The following is a 27,300-nucleotide window of genomic DNA, read 5'->3' as shown; positions in this document are numbered from 1 at the left end:
CTCGGGGTGAAAGTGCCTGGAGTGTTCAGCATCTGGAAAATGTGACATTCACTGCAGAGTGATTATGGGGAGAGGGCTGGAGGCCAGTGGACACATATGGCCAAAAGCCACAAATGTTGTTAAGGAACAGGACTTTCTTCTGTGTGCAGAGGGGGAGCCATGATGCATTTGGAACAAGACAGTGACATAATAAGAGCTGGATTTTTAAAAAGAACCTCCAGCAGCTTTGCAGCACTTGTTTTAGAGATGGACATCAGGACAATGGGAGACTAGTTTAGAGGTTTTTACAGATCAGGCAAAAGAAGATAGAGGGCAGAACTGAGACTGCAGTGATGGAAATATAGAGTCTAGATGTATTTAGGAAGGAGAACTGACAGGACCTAGTGAGGGTGGTAAGAAAGGTTCTGAAATCAGGAATAGCTGGGGAATCTCAGAGATTAATTGAAGAGAAAATGGGAGGAAGCTCAAGGTAGGGCAAGTCTACATTGGATCTGTGGTATGGCTCCCTGGTGAGGCATGCAGTTGTCAGAAACATGTATCTGATCCTCAGGGAGGCACTGGCAGAAGTGGGGACATTTTATACCTGGAGGTTCTCCATCAGGTTGGACCCATCCCAGGATTTCAATGACACACAATCCAGAAATGAAGCTGGAAAGTTAGGCAGTAATATTTGCTGTGCACTACATGACTCTGCAATCTTTATTCCACCGTGCTTCCCAGTCTTCACAGTGCATTTAGGATATGAGTGCATGTGTGTGTTCCAAGTCACTTCGGCTGTGTCTCTTTGCAACCCTATGGACTGTAGCCCGCCAGGCTCCTCTGTCCATGGGATTCTCCAGGAAGAATACTGGAGTGGGTTGTCATGCCCTCCTCTAAGGGATCTTCCTGACCCAGGGATCGAATCTACGTCTCTATGTCTCCTGCATTGGCAGGCAGGTTCTTTACCACTAGTGCCACCTGGGAAGCCCAGGATATGAGTATTATGATCTATATGTCAGCAATGGGGACATTTAGGTTCAGAGAAGTTAAGTGGCTTTCTGGGGAGTCACGCAGCATTTTTCAGAGAGGTTTCACACCTGGAGATTCCTCTCATTTCAGTACACCATTCTGTCGCAGGCACAGCAGGCATTGCTATTCCACTACTAAGGTCTCTGAGACAGAGGAGGGTCAATTAAAGTGCTCATTGTTGGTGAGCTTGTTTTTGTTTAAAGAAGTGTAAGATTAGGTAAAACTAGGCTGGAGTGAATACAGCTGGGGTGGATCAAGTATTACCAGGAGCTGAGCATGGACTCACTCTTACTCCAAGAAATTTGTTTCCCATTCAAAGAAGAGAATTTGATTCTGCTTGAAATTTAGTTAGGGTCTTGGAGCAGGAAGTCCCCTGACCTAAGGCAGCATTAGCCTTCCTACCCTCTAACAGGGCATGTGGGACTCCCTAGAGGTCTAAATTCTGGAGAGTGCCTTGGACTAGCACTTTCTAAACTGGTTATTTTTCATGGGCCCAGATGACATTATTACCTCTCTTACCAGTTGGAGTGAGATTTGGATTGTTTTATCCATGGGAATGCAAGCTGGACCAGGACAATAACAAGCTGGGGAGCCTCCTTCCTCTCCAGTTGCACACATTAATACCACGCTGGCTCAGTGCAGGATGATGACTGACTGAGACCATTTTGTTTCTTTCCTTGCAAAGCTGAGCAGCTGCACAGGAATTTGGCCTTTGGCCTTTGTCCTTGGCCCCCTTGGCCTCATGCTTCCTCACTGCTGCTTTCTGGCATGCCAGGAGGGGGCAAACAGAAATGAGTGCCACCTGCAATCAGTATCCACATTGTTAATCATTCTGGGTAGTCAACTTCTCAAAGGCATTTGTATTTGTGAAGAGATGTCAAAAACAGAAAAATCATACTTTCTTCATGTTCATGAGTTGTGTGTCTCAAGGCATTATTAACTATACCAGGCTTGGAAATACAATGAATGGTGAGATAAAATTTTCTACAACATGATTACACTTATTCATTGATTCACTCATTTATTCAAGAAACAGTTATTAAATACCTATGGTGTGCCAGATGCTGTGCTAGGACATTGGCACTGTTATATTATTCATAATGGCTGTCATTAGCTATCATTCTCATACCCTGAATGTAAGGACAAATGAGGGGTGGACCAGTTAGGCTTATCTTCAGTAAAACTAAAGGATAGGCTAGTTGTCATCCCTCCAACTATGTCTTGAAGGAAAATAAATCCTATTTCCTTTAGTAACTCAGCAGATTACATTTATATCCAAATAAACCAATTGGATCTTTTCTAAAAGCATGCTTTTATTTTTAAATTGGCAAGCTAGAATGATCCAATGTCCAGATTTGTCATGTTTCCCTAAAAAGTCAGTTATCTTTCATGACTTGAAAACATACCCTGAGTTATCATCCACTCTCGTCTCTTCTTCACTCATCCCACACACCAGGTAATGTACTCCCTCAGCTTCATGAGGGCAGGAAGTTCTGTCTCTTTTGCTCCCTGTTAAATTCCCAGCAGCTAGAACTGTGGCTGGCACATAATAAGAGCTCAAAAATATTTGTTGAATGCTGAATGAATTCAAGAACAGAAGAGTCCCATCCAGCCCTGGGGTTAGATTCTCAAGTCAGTACCTCAGGCAAAATTAGTGTGAGCTTTTTTTTTTTTTTTTCTGGATGCACAGCTTGTGGGATCTTAGTTCCTGACTAGGAATTGAACCCCAGGCCATGGCAATGAAAACACTGAGTCCTAACCACTAGAGTGCCAGGAAATTCCTTAAATAAGCCTTTAAAATCTCCCTTTTCATTTCTTCATTCCTTCTTTTTCTTTTGGTCAGGCGGCATGTGGGAATCTTAGTTTCCCCACCAGGATCCAACCCACACCCCCTGCATTGGAAGTGCAGAGTCTTAACCACCAGACCACCAGGAAAGTCCCTAAATGAGCCTTTATAATCCTTTGAATCGCCAACACAAGACAGTGTATAGATATATGTTATCTCTAAGTTCCATGCATTTTCTTCCTGACTTTGGAACAGGTCACTGGTGTTCAGTCAAGCCTCTCGTGAAGTAGTTGGCTGTGATTCTCAGGGTCAGTGCACACAAAGCATTTACCTACAAACTCTTGGAGGCCCCAGGGGAAGCGATCAGCTTCCTAACTGGAGATTTAGCTCTCTCATCTCACACTTATAAGTGGATAAACCAGCATTATATCCATAACTCTTTTCTCTTTCTCTATCTCCTTCCTGTTTTTTTTTCCTTTGCCAAACTCCTAAACTTATAAATCAAATGTGAATATGATACTGTGAATCAACTGCACTCCAATAAAAATTAAATACCCCCCCAAAATGTGAATTTTGTGAAAGCTGTATAGAATGAGGGTCAACCAGGCTCCAGGACCACTGAACTCAGGCAGGATGGTTCTTTCTTCAAATTTGTCCTTCTAGAACTCAAAAAATGTGATAACTTTGCAAGCTCTTTTAGAGGGCTGAATCCTTGTATTAAGTTGGTGCAAAAGTAATTGCAGTTTTGCATTATTGAAATTTGCCATTTCATATTGGAATACATTCTTAAATAAATGTGGTTATGTTCAGTTCAGTTCAGTCACTCAGTCATGTCCGACTCTTTGTGACCCCATGAATTGCAGCACGCCAGGCCTCCCTGTCCATCACTAACTCCTGGAGTTCACTCAGACTCACGTCCGTCAAGTCGGTGATGCCATCCAGCCATCTCATCCTCTGTCGTCCCCTTCTCCTCCTGCCCCCAATCCCTCCCAGCATCAGAGTCTTTTCCAATGAGTCAACTCTTTGCATGAGGTGGCCAAAGTACTGGAGTTTCAGCTTTAGCATCATTCCTTCCAAAGAACACCCAGGATTGATCTCCTTTAGAATGGACTGGTTGGATCTCCTTGCAATCCTAGGGACTCTCAAGAGTCTTCTCCAACACCACAGTTCAAAAGCATCAATTCTTCAGTGCTCAGCTTTCTTCACAGTTAAATAAGTGTTATACATCAGTTTAATGTGTATTTCTTTCTTTTTGTTTATTTGCCAATGACTTATTACTAGCTGTTCATTTTATATTTATTTTAGACTATGGAAATTATGTTAGACAAAAAGCAAATTTGAACAATTTTCTTATTCGAGTTCAAAATGAGTCATAAAGTAGCAGAGACAAGTCACAACATCAACAATGCATTTGGCTCAGGAACTGCTAACATAGAGTATTCAAGAACTTTTGCAAAGGTGACGAGAGCCTTAAAGATGAGGAACATAGTGGCTGGCCGTTGGAAATTGACAGCGACCAACTGAGAGGACCATCGAAGCTGATCCTCTTACAACTACATGAGAAATTGTCAAAGAACTCAGCGTCACCCATTCTACAGTCATTCAGCATTTGAAGCAAATTTGAAAAGTGAAAAAGCTTGTTAAGTTGGTGCCTCATGAACTGACCACAAATCAAAAAGTCATCGTTTTGAAGAGTCATCACTTATTCTACACAATAATGAACCATTTCTCAATGGGATTGTGATGTGTGACAAAAAGTGGATTGTATACAACAATCAGCAATGACTACCTCAGTGGCTGGACCAAGAAGAAGCTCCAAAGCACTTGCCAAAACCAAACTTGCACCCAAAAAACAGTCATGGTCACTGTTTGGTGGTCTGCTGCCTGTCTGATCCACTGCTGCTGCTGCTAAGTCGCATCAGTCGTGTCCAACTTGGTGCGACCCCATAGATGGCAGCCCACCAGGCTCCCCCGTCCCTGGGATTCTCCAGGCAAGAACACTGGAGTGGGTTGCCATTTCCTTCTCCAATGCATGAAAGTGAAAAGTAAAAGTGAAGTCGCTCAGTTGTGTCTGACTCTTAGCAACCTCATGGACTGCAGCCTACCAGGCTCCTCTGTTCATGGGATTTTCCAGGCAAGAGTACTAAAGTGAGGTGCCATTGCCTTCTCCGACACAAGTTAGATCAGTATAATCTTAAAAATTAAAATCAATTAAGGTGGTGAAATGGGAGAACTATTGTCTAAAAATAATCAAATACTCTGGTCTTTCTACAGGAATCAAGAAAAAAATTAAAGATTTGATTGAAACTGGTCCTTGGTTAGTGAAGTTGTATTTAGCAGATAATGGTATAGATGGAAAGGGAAAAGAAGGAGAAAATGACTTGTTGGAATTAACTCAAATATTAACATGGTGAGTAGAAAACTAAAATGGTTTATTTGTTCACCTTCCAAAATGAGGTGCTTGGGTTAAATCATGGGGACAATCATTTAATTGCAGCTTGTGAGTCGTGCCAAGTGAGATTTTCAGCTGAGAGGAAAGCAGTGATCCATCTTGTCATTGGTACCTGATCTGTGGGAAGGCCTGAAATCATGAAAATGGCATGGCAGATAGTTGTATGTTAGCCCACAAATGGGTCTTAAAGACCTCATTAGAAGCCCCATTTTAAAAAATTGACAACTAAGGCAAGGCAAGAGGTATGACTTCCAGATTTTTCTTCCCTATGGTCAGGATATAATGTAAATCTAAGCAATGTGACGTGAGGAAGAAAGGCAGCCTACTCAAGAGTGAACACTCCTTTGTGTTTGATTACAAAATTGTCCCAATCTCCTTAAAAGGAGAAAGAGCTATTCTTGGAAGCTTCTAGAAAACAGAATATTTCCTTGCCGCTTTTATCTTCCCACCCTTGATTGTCTCCCTGTCCACTCTCCTGAAAATGCATGCCCAGTAGGCCAAGCCATAAGTGAGCATGGGTAGCCCTGTGAGAAAGCTTTCTGGATTGGCTCTTAGGACAGTTGTCCATCTTAGGACATCAGTAATTATAGCATCTTGGGGCAATCAAGGGCAATAGAGCATAGCCAAGATTTGGGGCTTGAGGGCTTGATTGAAGACTATTTTTAAAAAATAATTATTTGTATATTTATTTATTTTTGTCTGCAGTCGTTCTTCGTTGCTGTGCACAGGCTTCAATAGTTGTGATCTGCAGGCTCTGGAGCTCAGCCTCAGTGGTTGTGGCGCAGGGGTTTAGTTGCCCCATGGGATATTAGTTCCCAGACGAAGGATCCAACCCACATCCGCTGTGTTGGAAGGCTAATTCTTAACCACTGAATCACCAGGGAAGTCCCTATTTATAAAGTAATAAATTCCTTCTCTAATGTATTTCCTTATTCAGGAAGGATGAGATTTACAACTTGGATAACTTTGCTGGTATTTTTTATAGTAAATATATTAGTAAACTTAGTTTTGTTAACCCATAGTACAACACTAGATTTACTATATTCTAATGTATTATCCTTTTAGTATATTGCTAACATTTTGTTAAGCATTTTTGCATTGGACTTCCCTGGTGGTCCAGTGGTTAAGAATCAGGAGACAACAGGTTCAATCCCTCATCTGGGAAGATTCCATGTACTATGGGGCAGCTAAGCCCATGTGCCATAACTACTGCGCCCACACTCTAGAGCACGTACTCCACAAAAAGGGAAGCCACCATGATGAGAAGCCCTTATGCTGCAGCAGAGACTAGCCCCTGCTCACCACAACTAGGAAAAAGCCCATGCACAGCAATGAAAATATTTTTTTAATTAAAAAAAGAAAATAACTTTTGTGTCTATGTTCATGAAGAATGTTAGTCTATACTTCTCTTGTAATGTCTTCAGCTGGTATTGGGGATCAGGGTAATTCTGGCCTCACAGAATGAGTTAGGAAGTGTTTCCTCCTCTTCTACTTAATGAAATAAGTCGTGTAGAATTCACATTATTTCATCTCTAAATATTTGCTAAAATTCAATGATGAAGATATCTGGACTTAGAGTTTTCTTTATGGAAAGATATTTAAACTACAACTTCAATTTTTTAATCGACAGATGGCTGTTCTGGCTTTTTTTTTTTTTTTGAGTAAAACTGTGTCTTTTCAAGAAATTTGTTCATGTCATTTAACTTTTCAAATGTATTGGTATCAAGTTATTCATATATTTTCTTATAATCTTTTTCATGTGGGATCTGTAGTGATATCCCTTCTTCCATGTTTGAAATTCTTGATTTGTTTGCTCCTTTCCAATTAATCTGATTGGAAATTTGTCAGTTTTATTGATCTTTACAAAAAAACAACTTCTGGCTTTTTCTAATGTTAATCTTTATTCAATTTCCTTGATCTATTCTTTTTTATCATTTCTTTTATCCTGCTTACCTTGGGTATAATATGCTCTCCTCTCTTTCTAGTTTATTAAGGTAGAGGTTTAAGTTATTGACTTTAAACCTTTTTAATTCAAATATAAATATTTATATTAATGCTAAGTATACTCAATATGCCAGCAAATTTGGAAAACTCAGCAGTGGCCACAGGATTGGAAAAGGTCAGTTTTCATTCCAAACCCAAAGAAAGGCAAGCCAAAGAGTGCTCAAACTACTGCACAATTGCACTCATCTGCATGCTAGCAAAGTAATGCTCAAAATTCTCCAAGCCAGGCTTCAGCAATACGTGAACTGTAAACTTCCAGATGTTCAAGCTGGATTTAGAAAAGGCAGAGGAACCAAAGATCAAATTGCCAACATCTGCTGGATCATTGAAAAAGCAAGAAAGTTCTAGAAAAATATCTATTTCTGCTTTATTGACTATGCCAAAGCCTTTGACTGTGTGGATCACAATAAACTGTGGAAAATTCTGAAAGAGATGGAAATACCAGACCACCTGACCTGCCTCTTGAGAAATCTGTATGCAGGTCAGGAAGCAACAGTTACAACTAGATATGGAACAACAGATTGGTTCCAAATCAGGAAAGGAGTATGTCAAGGCTGTATATTGTCACCCTGCTTATTTAACTTATGTGCAGAGTACATCATGAGAAACACTGGGCTGGAAGAAGCACAAGCTGGAATCAAGATTGCCAGGAGAAATATCAATAACCTCAGATACACAGATGACACCACCCTTATGGCAGAAAGTGAAGAAGAACTAAAGAGCCTCTTGATGAAAGTGAAAGAGAGTGAAAAAGTTGGCTTAAAGCTCAACATTCAGAAAACTAAGATCATGGCATCCAGTCCCATCACTTCATGGCAAATAGATGGGGAAACAGTGGAAACAGTGGCTGACTTTATTTTTTTGGGCTACAAAATCACTGCAGATAGTGACTGCAGCCATGAAATTAAAAGACACTTATTCCTTGGAAGGAAAGTTATGACCAACCTAGACAGCATATTAAAAAGCAAACATTACTTTGCCAACAATGGTCTATCTAGTCAAGGCTATGGTTTTTCCAGTAGTCATGTATGGATGTGAGAGTTGGACTATAAAGAAAGCTGAGCACTGAAAAATTGATGCTTTTGAACTGAGGTATTGGAGAAGACTCTTGAGAGTCCCTTGGACTGCAAGGAGATCCAACCAGTCCATCCTAAAGGAGACCAATCTTGGGTGTTCATTGGAAGAACTGATGTTGAAGCTGAAACTCCAATACTTTGGCCACCTGATGCGAAGAGCTGACTCATTTGAAAAGACCTTGATGCTGGGAAAGATTGAGGGCAGGAGGAGAAGGGGACGACGGAGGATGAGATGGTTGAATGGCATCACCAACTCAATGGACGTGAGTTTGGGTAAACTCCGGGAGTTGGTGATGGACAGGGAGGTCTGGCGTGCTGCGATTCATGGGGTCACAAAGAGTCGGACATGACTGAGTGACTGAAATGAACTGAACTGAACTGATGTATTCTTTTGTTGCATCCTACAAATTTTGATATATTGTATCTTTATTGTTATTCAACTCAAGCTGTTTTCTAATTGCCCTCTTGATTTCTTCTTTGACCTATGGATTATTAGAAGAGGGCTGTTTAGTTTTCACATATTTGTTAAATTTTCATATTTTTTTTGGTTGATTTCTAAGTAAATTCTGCTGTGGGTGGAAAACATACCAGTTTTATGACCCAACTGATCAAAATTTATGATCAATTTTGGTAAATCTTCCATGTGCACTTGAAAAGAATGTGTATTCTGCTATTATTGGAGGAAAATATTCCATAAATGTCAGTTAGGTCAAGCTGGTCAGCAGTGTTGCTCAAGTGTTGTAACATCTGCTATATCTTTACAAATTTTCTGTTAACTTGCTCTATCAATTATTGAGATAGAGATAATTGTAATTTTAAAAGTATCAATATATCATCAAATTTGGAAAGCTCGGCACTGGCCACAGGACTGAAAAAGGTCAGTTTTCATTCCAATCCCAAAGAAGGACAATGTCAAAGAATGTTCATACTACCATACAATTGTGCTCATTTCATATGCTAGCAAGGTTATGCTCAAAATCCTTCAAGCTAGGCTTGAGCAGTGTGTGAACCAAGAACTTCCAGATGTACAAGCTGGGTTTCAAAGTGGCAGAGGAATCAGAGATCAAATTGCCAACATTCCTTGGATCATTAAGAAAGCAAGGAAGTTCCAGAAAAAAAAACATCTACTTCTGCCTCAATTGACTGTGATAAGCCTTTGACTATGTGGATCACAACAAACTGGAGAATTCTTAAAGACATGGGAGTACCAGACCACCTTATCTGTCTTGTGAGAAACCTATATGTGGGTCAAGAAGGAACAGTTAGAACTGGACATGACGGAGAAGGTGATGGCACCCCACTCCAGTACTCTTGCCTGGAAAATCCCATGGACGGAGGAGCCTGGTAGGCTGCAGTCCACGGGGTCGCTAAGAGTCGGACACGACTGAGCGACTTCCCTTTCACTTTTCACTTTCCTGCATTGGAGAAGGAAATGGCAACCCACTCCAGTGTTCTTGCCTGGAGAATCCCAGGGACGGTGGAGCCTGGTGGTCTGCCGTCTATGGGGTCACACAGAGTCGGACACGACTGAAGTGACTTAGTAGCAGCAGTGTTTATATGTTAATCTCAAACTCCTAATTTATCCCTTTCCCCACTTCCCTGTTTGGTAAACATAGGTTTATTTTCTATGTCTGTAAGTCTATTTCTGTTTTGTAAATAAATTTACTTGTATCATTTTTCTTAAAAAAAAAAAAAAAGAACTGGACATGAAACAATTTACTGGTTTAAAATGGGAAAGGAGTACAACAAGGTTGTATAATGTCACCTTGTTCATTTAACTTATTTGCAGAGAACATCATGCAAAATACCAGGCTGGATGAATCACAAGGTGGAATCAAGATTACTGTAAGAAATATCAACAATCTTAGATATGCAGATGATACACTTTAATGGTAGAAAGTGAAGAGGAACTGAAGAGCCTCTTGATGAGGCTGAAAGAGGACAGTGAAAAAGATGGCTTGAAACTCAACATTAATAAAAGCTAAGATTTGGTCATCTGGTCCCATCACTTTATGGCAAGCAGAAGGGAGAAAAGTGGAAACAGTGAGATTTTTTTCTCTTGGGCTCCAAAATCACTGCAGACAGTGACTACAGCCACAAAGTTAAAAGACACTTGTTCCTTGAAAGGAAAGCTGTGACAAACCTAGACAGCATATTAAAAAGCAGAGACATCACTTCGCCAACAAAGGTCCATATAGTTAAAGCCATGGTTTTTCCAGTAGTTATGTATGGATGTATGAGCTGGATCATGAAGGCTGAGTGCCAAAGAATTGATGCTTTCGAATTGTGGTGCTGGAGGACTCTTAAGAGTCCCTTGGACTTCAAGGAGGTCAGACCAGTCAATCCTCTAGGAAATCAACCCTGAATATTCATTGGAAAGACTGATGCTGAAGTTCCAGTACTTTGGCCACCCGATACAAAGAGCTGATTCATTGGAAAAGCCCCTGATGCTGGGAAACATTGAAGGCAAAAGGAGACTAGAACAGCAGAGGATAAGATGGTTAGATAGCATCACTTACTCAATGAACATGAATTTGGGCAAACTCCAGGAGATAGCGGAGGACAGAGGAGCCTGGCATGCTGCAGTCTATGAGATTGCAAAGAGTCGGACATGACTTAGAGACTGAACAACAACAACAAATATCTCCTTGCAGTTTAATCAATTTTACTGCATGTATTTTGAAGCACTGTTATTAGCTGCATGAACTTTTAGGGTTCTTAAGTCTCTTGCAGAATTGACCCTTATTATCATTATGAAATCCCTAGTAATATTTTTCTCTTATCTCTGGTCTTATTCCCGTCTCTGAAATCTAACTTGACTAATATTAATATATCCACTCCAATCTTCTTTAGATTGATATTAGCATGATATATCTGTCTCTGTCGTTTTACTTTTAGCCTATCTATATTTTTTTATCTAAATTCTTATAAACAGCAGATAGTTGAGATCTTATTTTTTTAAAAACCTATTTGGACAATCTTTGTCTTTTAACTGTTTTTTATCTAGACAGCTATATTTAATATGATTATCAATATGACTGGATTTTAACATACCATCATGTTATTTGTTTTCTTTGTCGTATGTGGTTTTTTTTTTCTGTTCAATTTAAAGTATATTTCTGTTTTTGGATTGAATAATATTTATAATTCCATTTTTATCTCTTTTATTGTTCCATTAGCTATACTTTTTTTTTAGTGATTGCACACTATTCATTTTAGTTTATCACAATTTACCTTCAAATAATGTACTATTTCACTTATAGTTTAAAAATCTTACATTTCCATTCCCTCTCATTCTTTGTTTTACTGTTATCATATATTTTACTGTTATAAATCCCCAAACATATTATCATTATACTTGTTTTAAGCAGTTAATATTTTCTTAAAAAGAAGGGTAAGTCTTTTATACCTATTCACACATTTACCATTTCTAGTCTTCTTCATTCCTTTGGATGTATCCAAATTTCTCTCTGGTATCATTTTCCCTTTTTTTTAACATTTTATGTATTTGTGCCTCATCTTTGTTCAGGGGCCATGCTAATCTCTGTTGTTCCAATTTTAGTATATGTGTTGCCAAAGACAACACTAGTATCATTTTCCTTTGATCTGAAGGACTTTTTTTATAGATTTATTATAGTCCTGACCTACTTGTGATGACTTCTCTGAGTTTTAGTATGTGTGGTATGTTTGCCTTCATTTTTTAAGATTTTTTTCCTGGATATAGAATACTTGGCTGACAGTTAATACTTTCAAGATGTTGCTCCACTGTCTTCTGCTTACATTGTTTCTGAAAAGAAGTCTGCAGTTACTTTTATCTTTTTTCTTTTGAACATAATTTGTCTTTTTCTTTGGCTGCTTTTAAGACTTTCTCTTTACTGCTCTAGTGACCTACAACATCAACTCATAAAGACAGCTTAGCCCAAACTTAATATCCATGGCCTTTGTATCATTCATCTTCTCTGGGGTTTTTTAGTCTCACTCTATCTCATGGGTTATTTTCTGGTGTGACTTCTGAAATGAGCTGCATATTCACCTCAAGGATAGCTCCCCTCCATATTTCTCCATCTGCAGGTCTAACACTCATTTTCCTTCTTCACCTCTATGAGTTCTGACAGGCTGATGCCCTGGAAGTAGAAGCACCATCTTCACAACCCTCCACCCGCACTCTGGCAAGTCCAGTTCTGCGCCAGCTGTAGACCAAGTTGGAGGATGAGCAAACAGGCTCCAGGAGCACTTTGGAGAACAGATTTATGGCTCCTCACCTTTTATCATTGAATGTCCTGAGGATTTACAAAGGAGGAGCTCAGTGGATGAATGAGGAGGCAAGGGACTTGTGAGGGGGCCTGCTAGCAAAATCAGCTCCATGGGTCTGCTTAATTAAATGTTTACTTGGGGTAGCTTATGCATATGCATTTATGTTGGGGTAAGATTTGGTGATGGAGATCGTGGGGCACTAACCAACTGCCTGCCTCCTGGCACTATGCACCCTTGGTAGCACCTGGGTCTAGCCTCACCTTCAGATTAGCTGATCCAGGGTCAAGAGATATGCCTTTTGTGTGTGATGAGTCTTTACCTAACTCTGCTGCTTAAGCCTACCCCAAAAGGCAGTATCAGAGGATTTGACTTCAAGGCAGAAACTCAAATGCTGGTTTGGGTGCAGGAACCCTGCTGGTTCCTCATCTCATGAACCACACCTCCCTCTGACCAGGATTCCTCTAATAGTGGTCTATAGGGCTGATAGAACAATATAATTACTTAACGCTGACTGTCAGATTTTACCTTCTTCTCTGACCACACTAAACGTGACAACAGGAACTGACTACAGAATTTGTAGGGACCCCATGCAAATGGAAACTCATGGGCCCTTGTTCAAATATTATTAAGCATTTCAAGAGGATGACAGAGCACTTAACCAAGTGGGGAGCCCTTCTGAGCACAGGGTCCTGTGCAGCTGCTGGCCATGTGTGACAGGGTTATAAATACAACTTAACAATGTGCACCAGGACCAGGAATTCCTTTTGCATCTTTTTGTTTTTTTTAGTTCTGACACTAAATACTTAGATCTCTTTGTTCTCTGTTTTAAACTGCAAATATTAAGAGCTACTGAAAATTAAAACATTTTCTTGGTATATTTGAATCATACTTCATGGTTATTATTTTTAATATTTAATCAAACTGTAAATATTAAGAACTAATGAAAATTCAAACATTTCCTTGGTATATTTGAATCATACTTCATGGTTATTTTCAAGCAAACTGCCTACGTTCACATCCCTGTGTCACAATTTAATCTCAGGCAAGTTAAATAACTTCTCTGTATTTCAGTCCCTCCTTTGTAAAATCGGGGATAATAACAGTCTCTAACTAAAGAGATTGTTGTAGGGTAAATGAGATCATATATGAGGTGCTAAATGTAGTGCCTAAGGCTCCAACTAGCATCTCTATATGAGTTAGAAAAAGTGCCCCTTTGGGTAGAGAAATTAAAAGGCTCTTCCTCTCACCAGTGAGTCAGAGGAAGTTATCCCTTCCAGGTCTATGCTTCATGCCCAGGACTTGGCAAACAGACCTTGGCTGGCTTTCAGCCCCACTCATACCCTTGGAACGCCCCATTGTGCCAAGCACAGTACTTAAACATGTGGGTGGCCATGATCATATCTGATGCATAGTGAATGCTCCGTAAATCCAAAGCATAGTGGTTAAATCCATGGCATCCGGAATCAGACCTAGATATAGAATGGTTGAGTTGTAAAATTTGTCTTCAACACCCTCCATTCTCCTTTGGTGCTCCTCTTTCTCCGTTTCCTCCTTGAAGCATCCCAGCTCTCCCTCATCTTCTCTGAAGGAATTGGACATAGTCAGGCAGTTCAGGAAGCCAAAGCTTGTCAAGTCCTGATTAGGCAGACTCTTTCCTTGGGAGTGAGATCGAGAGGCAGAGTCTGGCAAGACCATTCAGTCCTGGCTTTGAATTCTGGCTCCTCAATCAATAGAAATTGTGGGTAGCAAGAGAATGGCCTTGTATTCACTACTGACCCTAACTGAAATTTCATGTCCCCAGCACATGGTAAAGGCTTAAAATTGTTTTATTGATAGTTATGATAATTTCTTTCAGAGCACAGGCCATGGGTTGTTTTTATTTTATTTATTTACTTATTTATTTATGTTTGGCTGCCCTGGGTCTTCCTTCCTGCTTTCTCAGGTTACAGCAAGCGGGAACTACTCTCTGGTTGGAGCGCAGGCTTCTCCCCATGGTGGCTTCTGTTGTTGCAGAGCACAGGCTCAGTAGTTGTGGCACATGGGTTTAGTTGCTCCATGGTGTGTGGAATCTTCCTGGACCAGGGGTCAAACCTGTGTTCCCTGCGTTGGCAGCTGAAGAGGATTCCTATTCACCAGAATACCAGGGAAGTCCCAAGAACATGTGTTAAATTGCTTTTAGTCCCTGCAATGTCAGGCACTTAATGTGCACTTAGTAACTATACACTCAGAATTAATAGCATCATTGGTATTGCATTTTGCAAATGCTTTCATAAAAATGGCTTCATTCTATTTTTCCACAACCTTGTGAAATAGGCAAACTCACCCTTTTGAGGCCAAATTTACAGATGAGGAAGATAAGACCCAACATGGCTTGTGGCCTGCCCATGATCACAGAGTTGACAAAACATAAAAGCTGATCCAGAGCCTAGGACTTCAGAACCTAGGACCTCACCCAGATTCCATGCCCACTTACAATGCCAGAGACTCCCTAAGTCCATTTGGCAGGCCAAGGCCAGGAAATGAATGAAGTTTCAATGATCCTCAAAGAAACTAGAAAAATAAAGATAGGTAGAGTGTTCATTTTCCATAAAGCTAAACTTACTTCATTTAAAAAGCTAACCTTGGGAGCTTCCCTGGTGGTCCAGTGGTTAGGAATCCACCTTGCAATGCTGGGGATACAGGTTCAGCCCCTGGTGGGAGAGCTAAGATCCCACAGGCTACACAGCAGCTAAAGCCATGCGCTGCAGCTACTGAGCCATGTGCTCTGGAGCCCACGTTCCACAACCAGAGAGCCCACGCGCTGCAAGGACCGAACCCACGCACCACAACTAGGGCCTCTGTGCCTCAACGGAAGACCCTGCATGCCGCAACTAAGACCCAACACAACCAAATCAATAAACGTTTTTTAAAACTCAATTTAAAAATCCTTTATTGTGAGACTGTACTCTTCCTAATTTTATATAAAAATATATGTTCTTCTATAGTGTTACTAGGTGAAAGTTATTAGACCTACCAAAAGTTGCCCAAGTGACGTTTGTCTGTCTCCCCACCCCCCAGTTATCTGACATTTTACTGGTGTGTAAAATCTAAAAGACTGAGAAGCACTGTGCAATAACACGCCATATCTTTTGAATAAATAAATGCATGGAATATTTAAGGCAGCTAAAATCCTTATCGTACCAGCTTACTTAGGAGAGGCACCCAAACTAGAGAGATTAAATTGGGGGAGAAACTGTATTCAGGATGTCTTCAGTTTCAAATTGGGTCAGTGCCGCATCTTTGGGAGGGAGGGGAGGGGCGGTGGAGAGGACCTTAAAAAAAAAAAGAAAAAAGAGCATACTCCAAAATAACTGGATTGCGTTTCTTTGCATAACCATGCTTGGTACAACACCATTTTGTTTTGTCACTTTCTCTGGTCAGCCTGATCAAATACTCTGTCCACTTAAAGGAGATTGACCTTGGAAACAATGTCCTGGGAGAAAAGGCTGCTGTTGACCTACTTGAAGCACTGAGAGCCAGAAAGACAGGTAGGTGTTTTCAGCTTGTGTTCCCCTTCACCTGTCCACATCCACTCCTTCCCAAATGCTGCACTACTCACAACTTGCTCCACTTTTTCCACTGAACAACTGGCTGGAGCTAAGTGATGACCAGGATCACTGTCACAGGCTGGCCACCATTGTGTGGCCTGTGATTTGCATTAAGTTCTAGTGCTCTTAGGATGTGATATGTAGTCTTTGATCTAGGTGATGAATGTTGTTGAAATGAAATTTTTGCTGTTGCTCTTTCTTTTCTCCTGTGCTCTTGAAAAGTGAAAGTGTTAGTCACTCAGTCGTGTCTGACTCTTTGCGACCCCATGTACTGTAGCCCACCAGGCTCCTCTGTCCATGAATTCTCCAGACAAGAATAGCAAAGGGGATCTTCCCCAGGGATCGAACCTGGGTCTCCTGCATTCCAGACAGATTCTTTACCAACTGAGTCATCAGGGAAGCCCTGAACTCTTATCCTCACCTATTCTCTGAGGACCTGTCTCCTGTTCTCTATTCTTTCTCCCAACCTGACCTGCAAAGATTTCTCCAGGTATCAACTGGAAAACTAAAGTAACAGCCCTCATAAGATTCTGATATGCTTCCTGGATCATCAAAGAATGGCTCAAGTGTGATAGGTACAGAGAGAGCATTAAGGGTATTTTTTTATCATGTAATCCTTTTCTAATCCAGAGCCATACATTGTGGAGAGTGAAGTCAAGTAGGCCTTAGGAAGCATTGCTGTTGATAAAGCTAGTGGATGCAATGAAATTCCAGCAGAACTCTTCAAAACCATAATGGATGATGTCATCAAGGTGTTGCATTCATTATGTTAGCAAATCTGGAAGACCCAGCAGTGGCCGCTGGGTCTGGCCTGGAAAAGGACTGGAAAAGGTTAATCTTTATCCCAATTTCCCAAGAAGGGTAGTGCTAACGAATGTTCTAACCATCAGACAATTGCACTCATCTCCCATGCTAGTAAGGTTGTGTATAAAATCTTGCATGCTAGGCTTCAGCTTTATGCAAACCAAGAAATTCCAGATGTCCAAACAAGGTTTAGAAAAGGCAGAGGAACCAGAGATCAAATTGCCAACATTTGCTGGATCATAGAGAAAGAAAGCTAGGGAATTCCAGAAAAACATCTGCGTCTCTGTCATTGACTATGCCAAAGCCTTTAACTGTGTGGATCATAATAAATTGTGGAAAGCTCTAAAAGAGATGGGAATATCAGACCACCTCACCCATCTCCTGAGAAACCTGTATGGGAGTCAACAAGCAACAGTTAGAACCCTGTTGGAACAACTGACTGGTTCAAGATTGAGAAACGAGTATAACAGAGCTGTCTGCTGTCACCCTGTTTATTTAACCTATATGCTGAGCACATCATGAGAAATGCCAGGCTGGACCGTTCAACTTCAGCTTCTTCAGCGTTACTGGTTGGGGCATAGACTTGGATTATTGTGATATTGAATGGTTTGCCTTGGAAACGAACAGAGATCATTCTGTCGTTTTTGAGATTGCATCCAAGTACTGCATTTCAGACTCTTTTGTTGACCATGATGGCCACTCCATTTCTTCTGAGGGATTCCTGACCACAGTAGTAGATATAATGGTCATCTGAGTTAAATTCACCCATTCCAGTCCATTTCAGTTCGCTGATTCCTAGAATGTCGACATTTACCCTTGCCATCTCTTGTTTGACCACTTCCAATTTGCCTTGATTCATGGACCTGACATTCCAGGTTCCTATGCAATATTGCTCTTTACAGCATCGGACCTTGCTTCTATCACCAGTCATATCCACAGCTGGGTATTGTTTTTGCTTTGGCTCCATCCCTTCATTCTTTCTGGAGTTATTTCTCCACTGATCTCCAGTAGCATATTGGGCACCTACTGACCTGGGGAGTTTCTCTTTCAGTATCCTATCATTTTGCCTTTTCATACTGTTCATGGTCTCTGTTCATTTCCAAGGCAAACCATTCAATATCACAGTAATCCAAGTCTATGCCCCAACCAGTAACACTGAAGAAGCTGAAGTTGAATGGTTCTATGAAGACCTACAAGACCTTTTAGAACTAACACCCAAAAAAGATGTCCTTTTCATTATAGGGGACTGGAATGCAAAAGTAGGAAGTCAAGAAACACCTGGAGTAACAGGCAAATTTGGCCTTGGAATATGGAATGAAGCAGGGCAAAGACTAATAGAGTTTTGCCAAGAAAATGCACTGGTCATAACAAACACCCTCTTCCAACAACACAAGAGAAGACTCTATACATGGACATCACCAGATGGTCAACACCGAAATCAGATTGATTCTATTCTTCGCAGCCAAAGATGGAGAAGCTCTATACAGTCAGCAAAAACAAGACCAGGAGCTGACTGTGGCTCAGACCATGAACTCCTTATTGCCGAATTCAGACTTAAATTGAAGAAAGTAGGGAAAACCACTAGACCATTCAGGTATGACCTAAATCAAATCCCTTATGATTATACAGTGGAAGTGAGAAATAGATTTAAGGGCCTAGATCTGATAGACAGAGTGCCTGATGAACTATGGAATGAAGTTCGTGACATTGTACAGGAGACAGGGATCAAGACCATTCCCATAGAAAAGAAATGCAAAAAAGCAAAATGGCTGTCTGGGGAGGCCTTACAAATAGCTGTGAAAAGAAGAGAAGTGAAAAGCAAAGGAGAAAAGGAAAGATATAAACATCTGAATGCAGAGTTCCAAAGAATAGCAAGAAGAGATAAGAAAGCTGAAGAACAGCAATCAATGCAAAGAAATAGAGGAAAACAACAGAATAGGAAAGACTAGGGATCTCTTCAAGAAAACCAGAGATACCAAAGGAACATTTCATGCAAAAATGAGCTCGATAAAGGACAGAAATGGTATGGACCTAACAGAAGCAGAAGATATTAAGAAGAGATGGCAAGAATACGCAGAAGAACTGTACAAAAAAGATCTTCACGACCCAGATAATCACGGTGGTGTGATCACGGACCTAGAGCCAGACATCCTGGAATGTGAAGTCAAGTGGGCCTTAGAAAGCATCACTACAAACAAAGCTAGTGGAGGTGATGGAATTCCAGTTGAGCTATTCCAAATCCTGAAAGATGATGCTGTGGAAGTGCTGCACTCAATGTGCCAGCAAATTTGGAAAACTCAGCAGTGGCCACAGGACTGGAAAAGGTCAGTTTTCATTCCAGTCCCAAAGAAAGGCAATGCCAAAGAATGCTCAAACTACCACACAATTGCACTCATCTCACACACTAGCAAAGTAATGCTCAAAATTCTCCAAGCCAGGCTTCAGTAATATGTGAACCGTGAACTTCCAGATGTTAAGGTGGATTTAGAAAAGGCAAAGGAACCAGAGATCAAATTGCCAACATCAGCTGGATCATAGAAAAAGCAAGAGAGTTCCAGAAAAACATCTATTTCTGCTTTATTGACGATGCCAAAGCCTTTGACTGTGTGGATCACAATAAACTGTGGAAAATTCTTCAAGAGATGGGAATACCAGACCACCTGACCTGCCTCTTGAGAAATCTGTATGCAGGTCAGGAAGCAACAGTTACAACTGGATATGGAACAACAGACTGGTTCCAAATAGGAAAAGGAGTTCGTCAAGGCTGTATATTGTCACCCTGTTTATTTAACTTCTATGCAGAGTACATCATGAGAAACGCTGGACTGGAAGAAACACAAGCTGGAATCAAGATTGCCGGGAGAAATATCAGTAATCTCAGATATGCAGATGACACCACCCTTATGGCAGAAAGTGAAGAGGAACTCAAAAGCCTCTTGATGAAAGTGAAAGTGGAGAGTGAAAAAGTTGGCTTAAAGCTGAACATTCAGAAAACGAAGATCGTGGCATCCAGTCCCACCACTTCATGGGAAATAGATGGGGAAACAGTGGAAACAGTGGCTGACTTTATTTTTTTGGCCTCCAAAATCACTGCAGATGGTGATTGCAGCCATGAAATTAAAAGACACTTACTGCTTGGAAGGAAAGTTATGACCAACCGAGATAGCATATTCAAAAGCAGAGACATTACTTTGCCAACAAAGGTCCATCTAGTCAAGGCTATGGTTTTTCCAGTGGTCATGTATGGATGGGAGAGTTGGACTGTGAAGAAGGCTGAGCACCGAAGAACTGATGCTTTTGAAGTGTGGTGTTGGAGAAGACTCTTGAGAGTCCCTTGGACTGCAAGGAGATCCAACCAGTCCATTCTAAAGGAGATCAGCCCTGGGATTTCTTTGGAAGGAATGATGCTAAAGCTTAAACTCCAGTCCTTTGGCCACCTCATGCGAAGAATTGACTCATTGGAAAAGACTCTGATACTGGGAGGGATTGGGGGCAGGAGGAGAAGGGGACGACAGAGGATAAGATGGCTGGATGGCATCACTGACTTGATGGACGTGAGTTTCAGTGAACTCTGGGAGTTGGTGATGGACAGGGAGGCCTGGCGTGCTGCGATTCATGGGATCGAGAAGAGTTGGACACGACTGAGCGACTGATCTGATCTGATCTGATCAAGACAGACAGGAGAAACATCAACAACTTCAGATATGCGGATGATACCACTCTAATGGCAGAAAACAAGGAGGGACTAAAGAGCCCTTGATGAGGGTGAAGGAGGAAAGTGAAAGAGCCAGCTTAAAACTAAATATGAAAAAAACTAAGATCATGGCATCCAGCCCAGTTACTTCATGGCAAATAGAGGGGGAAAAGGTGGAAGTAGTGACAGATTTCCTCTTCTTGGGCTCTAAGATCACTGCAGATGCTGACTGCAGCCATGAAATCAGAAGACATTTGCTTCTTGGCAGGATAGCTATGAAAAACCTAGACAGTATATTGAAAAGCAGACACGTTACTCTACCGACAAAGGTCTGTATAGTCAAGGCTATGGTCTTCCCAGTGGTCATGTACAGTTGTGAGAACTGGACCATAAAGAAGGCAGAATGCCAAAGAATTGATGCCTTTGAACTATGGTGCTGGAGAAGACTCCTGAGGGCTCCTTGGATGGCACGGAGATCAAACCAGTCAGTCTTAAGGGAAATCAACTCTGAATACTCATTGGAAGAACTGATGCTGAAGCTGAAACTCCAATATTTTGGTCATCTGCTGCAAACAGCTGATTCATTGGAAAAGTCTCTGATGCTGGGGAAGATTGAAGGCAAAAGGAGAAGAGGGCATCAGAGGATGAGATGGCTGGATGGCATCACCAATGCAATGGACATGAACTTAGGCAAATTTCGGGATATGGTAAGGGACAGGGAGGCCTGGTGGGCTGCAGTCCATAGAGTCACAAAGAGTTGGACGTGACTGGGCCACTAAGCAACAACCAAAATCCTTTGAAAGTGAGAGGCTCACATATGGAACCAGCTGTTTAGTACTGGCCACACCTGTCCTCTCCTTCACAATACACATGTCCAGAATTAATGATAGCCACTCTTACTGCTGGTGGAAAAATGAGGAAAGGTCATTTTATTTTATTTTTAAATTTTATTTATCTATTTATTTTGTAACACCAAAACATTTTGTACTGGGGTATAGCCTATTAGCAATGTTGTGATAGCTTCAGATGAACAGTGAAGGGACTCAGCCATACATGTATATGTGTCCATTCTCCCCCAAAGCCCCCTCCCATCCAGGCTGGCACATAACATTGAGCAGAGTTCCATGTGCTATACAGTAGGTTTTTATTGGTTATCCATTGTAAAAATAGCAGTGTGTACAAAGAAAGGTCGTTTTCAATAAAGCTCAATGAAAGACAGCATAGACACATTTGAAAATCCAAACTCAGTGTTAGTAAAACACGGGACACGTCTTGGTACACTATCTGGTAGATTATGTGGAGAGAATGAAATGATATAAGCATCCAGTCTTCTATCATTTCTATAGTAAAAGTCTTATTAGAGGCATGACATAATTTCACACTGCAGATTTTTTTTTTTTAACACTGGCAGCTTTAGAGAGAATTATAATATTACTGTTTACTTCACTGTCACTTTTTTTTCCCACTGTCATCTTTAAACTGAAATTACTGCATTGCCATTTAACAATCAAATGATTCCAGGATTTTAAGATCCTCCCTTTATTTTTAGAGAAACAGAACATCTACTTCCTAGTCCATTTAAGTTGAATTTAAACTAAACAGATTTATTCTGTTAAAAGTAACTTAAATTTAACTTTAATTTAGGCTCAATAAACAGAAGGCAGGTCAATGATTTCATTTGGTTTTTCTTGGCACTGTAGCAGCTTTCTCATTCCACACTGCACCAGAGACATTATAAGGCTGCAGTGGGTGCTCATGATGGGTGGTCTCAGATGGCTGATGGCAAATAATTATCACTGAGCGCATATTTGGAGCTGCAAAACATGGTGCTTGCCTGGTAAATGGTTCAATTTGCATAAGTAGGAAGATGATCATGAAATACCTGCCTGAAAATAGTCATTTAGAAAGCGTTAAAATGTCCCTTCTAGTTCAAGAAATCCGCTTTTCCCAAATGTGGTAATACATATGAATAGTTTGAATGCATTCATATTTTGAACCAAATAATTATGAGATATTTCTGCTGGAGCAGTTCAATCAGATTTGTTAGTTTGAATACCAGAAAAGACCCTTCAAACCAAGGTTACTTGGTTGGATTCTACAGGGAAAATATCTTGACATTTAGCCCTAATATGACATCATTTTAAACATTAAAAGCAATTAGTAATATTACTGGTTAGAGAACTAATGTTCTTCTGATTGCTTCTGTGTTCTTATAATTAATAAGTTATTATGCTAATTTTTAATTCTAATTCTCCTTCTCTCATGAAATCCAAATTAATAGCCTAAGGCTATTTATTTACCAGCCAAGGAGTTTTAATGACCTATTTTAATGATGGAATACACACAATAACGATGTTTCCTCAGAAACATCAACTTTATGTGTTTAAAAAAAAAATTTAACAGAAAGACAAGTCTCAATCCACATCTTACAGCACTGTTTTTTGACTAATCCTGAAAAGAATACTTCAGGATCACTTTGTTTATTTATTCATACTTATTTCTTTCACATACATTTATTAAATGCTTTTTGTGTGCCAGGCCCTATTCTAAATGCTGGTAATTGAGCAATGAATTCCTGCCTCCATGAGGCTTACTTCCTAGTGGAGAATAACAGACATTAAATCAGCTACTTCACAAAGAAGGAAAATATATATGATTGTGTATCATATAGAGATTATATTTCAAAGAAAAATAAAGCAAGAAAAGGAGATAGTGTGTATATGTCAGGGGCTGGAGGCTGCCAGGGAAAAGGGACATTTGAATAAAGACCCAAAGGAGGAAGGGAGCAAGCCATGTAAGTATCTGTGAGATGCGCATTCCAGGTAAATGAATAGCAAGCACAGTGGTCATAAAGCAGGAGGCTACCTGGTGTGTTCCAGTGCCAGAAAGGCAGCCAGCAGGGCTGGAATGGGGTGAGAGAGAACAGGAAGGTAATAAGGTAAAAATTCCAAGAAGTAAGTGTGGAGGGTGGGGGGCCTTCTAGACAACTACGAGAACTTTTTTTTAACTCTATTGAGACGGAAAAGCACCTGAGAATTTTAAGCTGAGTTTTAACAGGATCATTCCAGCTCTAAATTGAAACAGATTCCGGGGGAGGCAAGAGCAGAAGCAAAGAAAACACTTAGGGAGTTTTCTCTGGAAAAATGAAACAGCCTTTCAGCAGACCCAGGACACCCAGCAATGAGCTTTAGATGAGAAGCTAGAAATAGGAGGAGTAAGGAAAATTCTACACATTGAACATCTGGGATTCAGCCTTTCTTTTCACCCAAGATATCTTTGTCTGCCTTGCTTCCAGAAGGCTGATAGTCATGTAGAAGACTGGGGTATTCTTTGAAAAACTGAACAGCCCCAGAGAAAGGAATTCCAGATGCTGAGAGCTGGCCACTCCCTCACCATTCAAAGCAGCCCTGCACATACACAGGAGCTTCCCATCAGCCTTTGGATGCCTCTTGCTTCACTGTGAACAGAAATCTCAGAATCTCCAGAGACATGAAGCAATTCTCCAACACAGGAAACCGTGCCTGAAACAAAGAGAATAAAAGAGCCCTGAAGATATAGAGACTATGTGAAAAACTTTAAAAAGAAATAAGTTAAAACACTCTCAAACAGAAGATCATGCATCTATAAAACAAGAACAGGATGCTATGAAAAAAGATTAGGAAAAAAATTAGGTTATTAGAAGTGAAAATAAAAACTTCAAACAAATGTTGAAAAACGAAGTCAAGAAAGTCTTCAAAAGTAGAGCAAAAGATAGGGAGATGAAAAATTGGTGAGAAAATATGAGCACGAGGATCAGTCTAAGAGCACCAGTAGCTAACTCATAATTTCAGAAAGAAAAGAAAGAAGTGAGGGAAGGGAATTATCAAAGGAATAAACCAAGAACTTTCCCAGAACCAAGGGACATAAATCTGCATATTGAAAAAGCCCACTGAGTGCTCAGCACAGTGCATGACAATCATGGCTTTCAGAATGCTAGGAATAAAAGGTAGATCCTAACAACGTACGGGGCTTCCCTGCTAGCTCAGCTGGTAAAGAATCTGCCTGTAGTGCAGGAGACCCAGGTTCGATCCCTGGGTCAGGAAGATCCCCTGGAGAAGGGAATGGCAACCCACTTCAGTATCCTTGCCTAGAGAACTCCATGGACAGACCATGGGGTCGCAAAGAGTTGGACACGACTGAGCGACAGCACACACAACAGTATATAAAAAGAGAAAGAAAGATTGCATACAAAGGACTGGAAGTCAGGAAAATCATAGACTTCGTAACTGAAAACTAGAGGCAAAGGAGCCCTGCCATGACGACTCTGTGAGAACTCTACACATTCCTAACTCCTTACCAAGCGTGAGTGGAAACTAGAGATGTCTGTAGCTTGAAAGGACTCAAACTCTGTACCTCCTCTGTATCCACTCTCAGAAAGCTTCCAGAGAATATACTTGAGCAAAGTGAGGGAATTCACATAGACAAAGAATACAGAATCCAGAAATCAGAAGAAGTGTAGAAAAGGGAGTCCCAGATGATGGTTTAGGTCAGAAAAATGGAGGACTTTAAAAAGGGGGAATATTGCATTAAAAACTGAATTAATAGGGGATTGAAAATGCTTAAGTATTTTGAAAGAAATAATGATAGTTATGTGAGAAATAAAAGAAATTAAGGGGACTATTTCAAATAGGCAATGGCGCCCCACTCCAGTACTCTTGCCTGGAGAATCCCATGGATGGAGGAGCCTGGTGGGCTGCAGTCCATGGGATCGCTAAGAGTCAGACACGACTGAGCGACTTCACTTTCACTTTTCCCTTTCATGCATTGGAGAAGGAAATGGCAACCCACTCCAGTGTTCTTGCCTGGAGAATCCCAGGGACGGGGGAGGCTGGTGGGCTGCCGTCTATGGGGTCGCACAGAGTCGGACACGACTGAAGCAACTTAGCAGCAGCATGCGTTATTTTGATTGAAATATTTTTAGAGAATTGAGCAGGGCATAGCTTTCTCACCATGCCAGTCACCATTATATAATTCCATCTCAGTATCTAATACTATCTTAAGTCATCTCAGCTTCTGCTAAGGACTTTGAGCATTGAAGAATGGGTAAAACTTTACAAGGAGAAGAAATTGATGACCGAAAGTATGTTCAGGGAACATGACAGTCTTTTGTGGGTTTGGTTGCTATACCAACATTCTGAGGCTTCAGGCTGGCCCCCAAACCATACTGCTGGCCCCATTTCAAATGGTTTCCAACCCCTGAAACTCCTTTCAGCCAGAGCCATGAATCCCACACTCTTCCTGCCTTTCTCAGTGATCAAGACTTTGGACCTTGTTTTCCTATTGAAGACCTTGTTTTCCTCTACTTTGGACCTATCCTGTTTCTTTCTTTTCAACTCTGAGCTTTGTTTCTCTCCATGACTATGATTCACACCTATTGAGATGATACTTGGCTGTGTGGAAAAGAACCAGCTACAGTGGTCTAATAAAGTAGAGGAAGACTGGGGAGGTAAGAGACACTCCACCATGTCATTCACATCCCAGGTTCCCTCTCTTTTGTCACCATTAACCTCAGCAAGGTTATCCTCATGGTTTATCCTCATGGTTGCAAAGTGGCTGCTTCACCAGTAGCCTCCCATTTCTATCCCACAACAGAAGAAGGAAAGGACAAGGAAAAATTGTGGGCACCTATATGAGGAAAATCTCTGAAATTCCCAGGATAGTTTGGCTTATGTTTAGTTGGTGAGAAGTATGTCACATGCCCACCCTTAATGCCAAGGAGGACTGGAAAATAGATTTTTTTTTTATAGCTGGGCACATTGTTACACTTAAAAAAAAAATGAGTTCTTTTAGAAGAGGAGAAAAGAGATCAAGCAGGGAGGTGGCTGTCTTTGCCTCACTCTTTTAGATTGCTATAGATCAGTCAGCCAGTCCTTTGTCAAAGGCCTTTGAAGCCAGTGACCCCTTCAGAGTGGCCCAAGTGAGAGAAACCAGGCTCCTTATTAGACATTCGGCATGGCCCCTTGAGTCAACTAGCAGACTTGCATCTGTATAACCTGCTGCTCTACGAGGGAACGTAGAAGACACACACCTGGGCCAAAAGTGGACCCAAGAAGGGACTTCCCTGGTGGTCCCATGGATAAGAATCTACCTTCCAATACAGGGGACTCAGGTTGGATCCCTGGTTGGGGAACTATGATCCCACGTGCCACAGTGCAACCAAGACTCCATGCCACAACTAGAAGGTCTGTGCACTGCAACAAAAGATCCCACTTGGCACAAGGAAGACCCCGAAAGCCACAACTAAAACTCAACACAGCAAAATTAATTAATCTTTTAATAATTAAATTTTAAATTGACTTTAATTTTTAAATTACTCAGTTTAAATCAATTAATTTAATTTTAAAATAGACCTAGGAAAAACAAGGGGCTACTGCATGCCCTCCCAATATAGGCATGCCCCTGAAAGATGATTACCTTAGATTTTGTCCTGGACCAACCCCACTGTGGAGCATCAGAGCAGACCTCCACCACATTAACACACACCCTGATTTTTTGTATGAGCCATGGGATGAAAGGACTCCCTAGCACACCAAGTACTGATAACCATCAATCACCAGGGGAAATCATCCAGCTAGGATACTGACTCCTTTCTCTCC

General features: G+C 41.0%; 1 protein-coding gene and 1 non-coding gene across 5 annotated transcripts in view; one reads left to right on the top strand and one right to left on the bottom strand.

Moving 5' to 3' along the window:
- The window catches only part of LOC106701464 (uncharacterized), a 63,622-nt gene that overhangs the window by 29,311 nt on the left and 7,011 nt on the right, over window positions 1-27,300 (top strand). For all 4 annotated transcript variants that reach the window (XM_070375219.1, XM_070375227.1, XM_070375211.1 and 1 more), the window contains 2 exons: window positions 5,069-5,204; window positions 16,001-16,107. In XM_070375219.1, coding sequence (XP_070231320.1) covers window positions 5,069-5,204; window positions 16,001-16,107 — 243 coding nt within the window. The remainder of the gene's footprint in view (window positions 1-5,068; window positions 5,205-16,000; window positions 16,108-27,300) is intronic.
- On the bottom strand, window positions 11,811-11,912 carry LOC138989446 (U6 spliceosomal RNA). Its single transcript, XR_011465752.1, has one exon. It is a non-coding gene; the product is annotated as a U6 spliceosomal RNA (small nuclear RNA).

The sequence above is a fragment of the Bos mutus genome, chromosome 1 (assembly GCF_027580195.1).
Source record: "Bos mutus isolate GX-2022 chromosome 1, NWIPB_WYAK_1.1, whole genome shotgun sequence".
Classification (NCBI taxonomy): Eukaryota; Metazoa; Chordata; class Mammalia; order Artiodactyla; family Bovidae; genus Bos; species Bos mutus.
The sequence above is the reverse complement of the archived record's forward strand: the minus strand, read 5'-3'. Positions and strand labels throughout refer to the sequence as shown.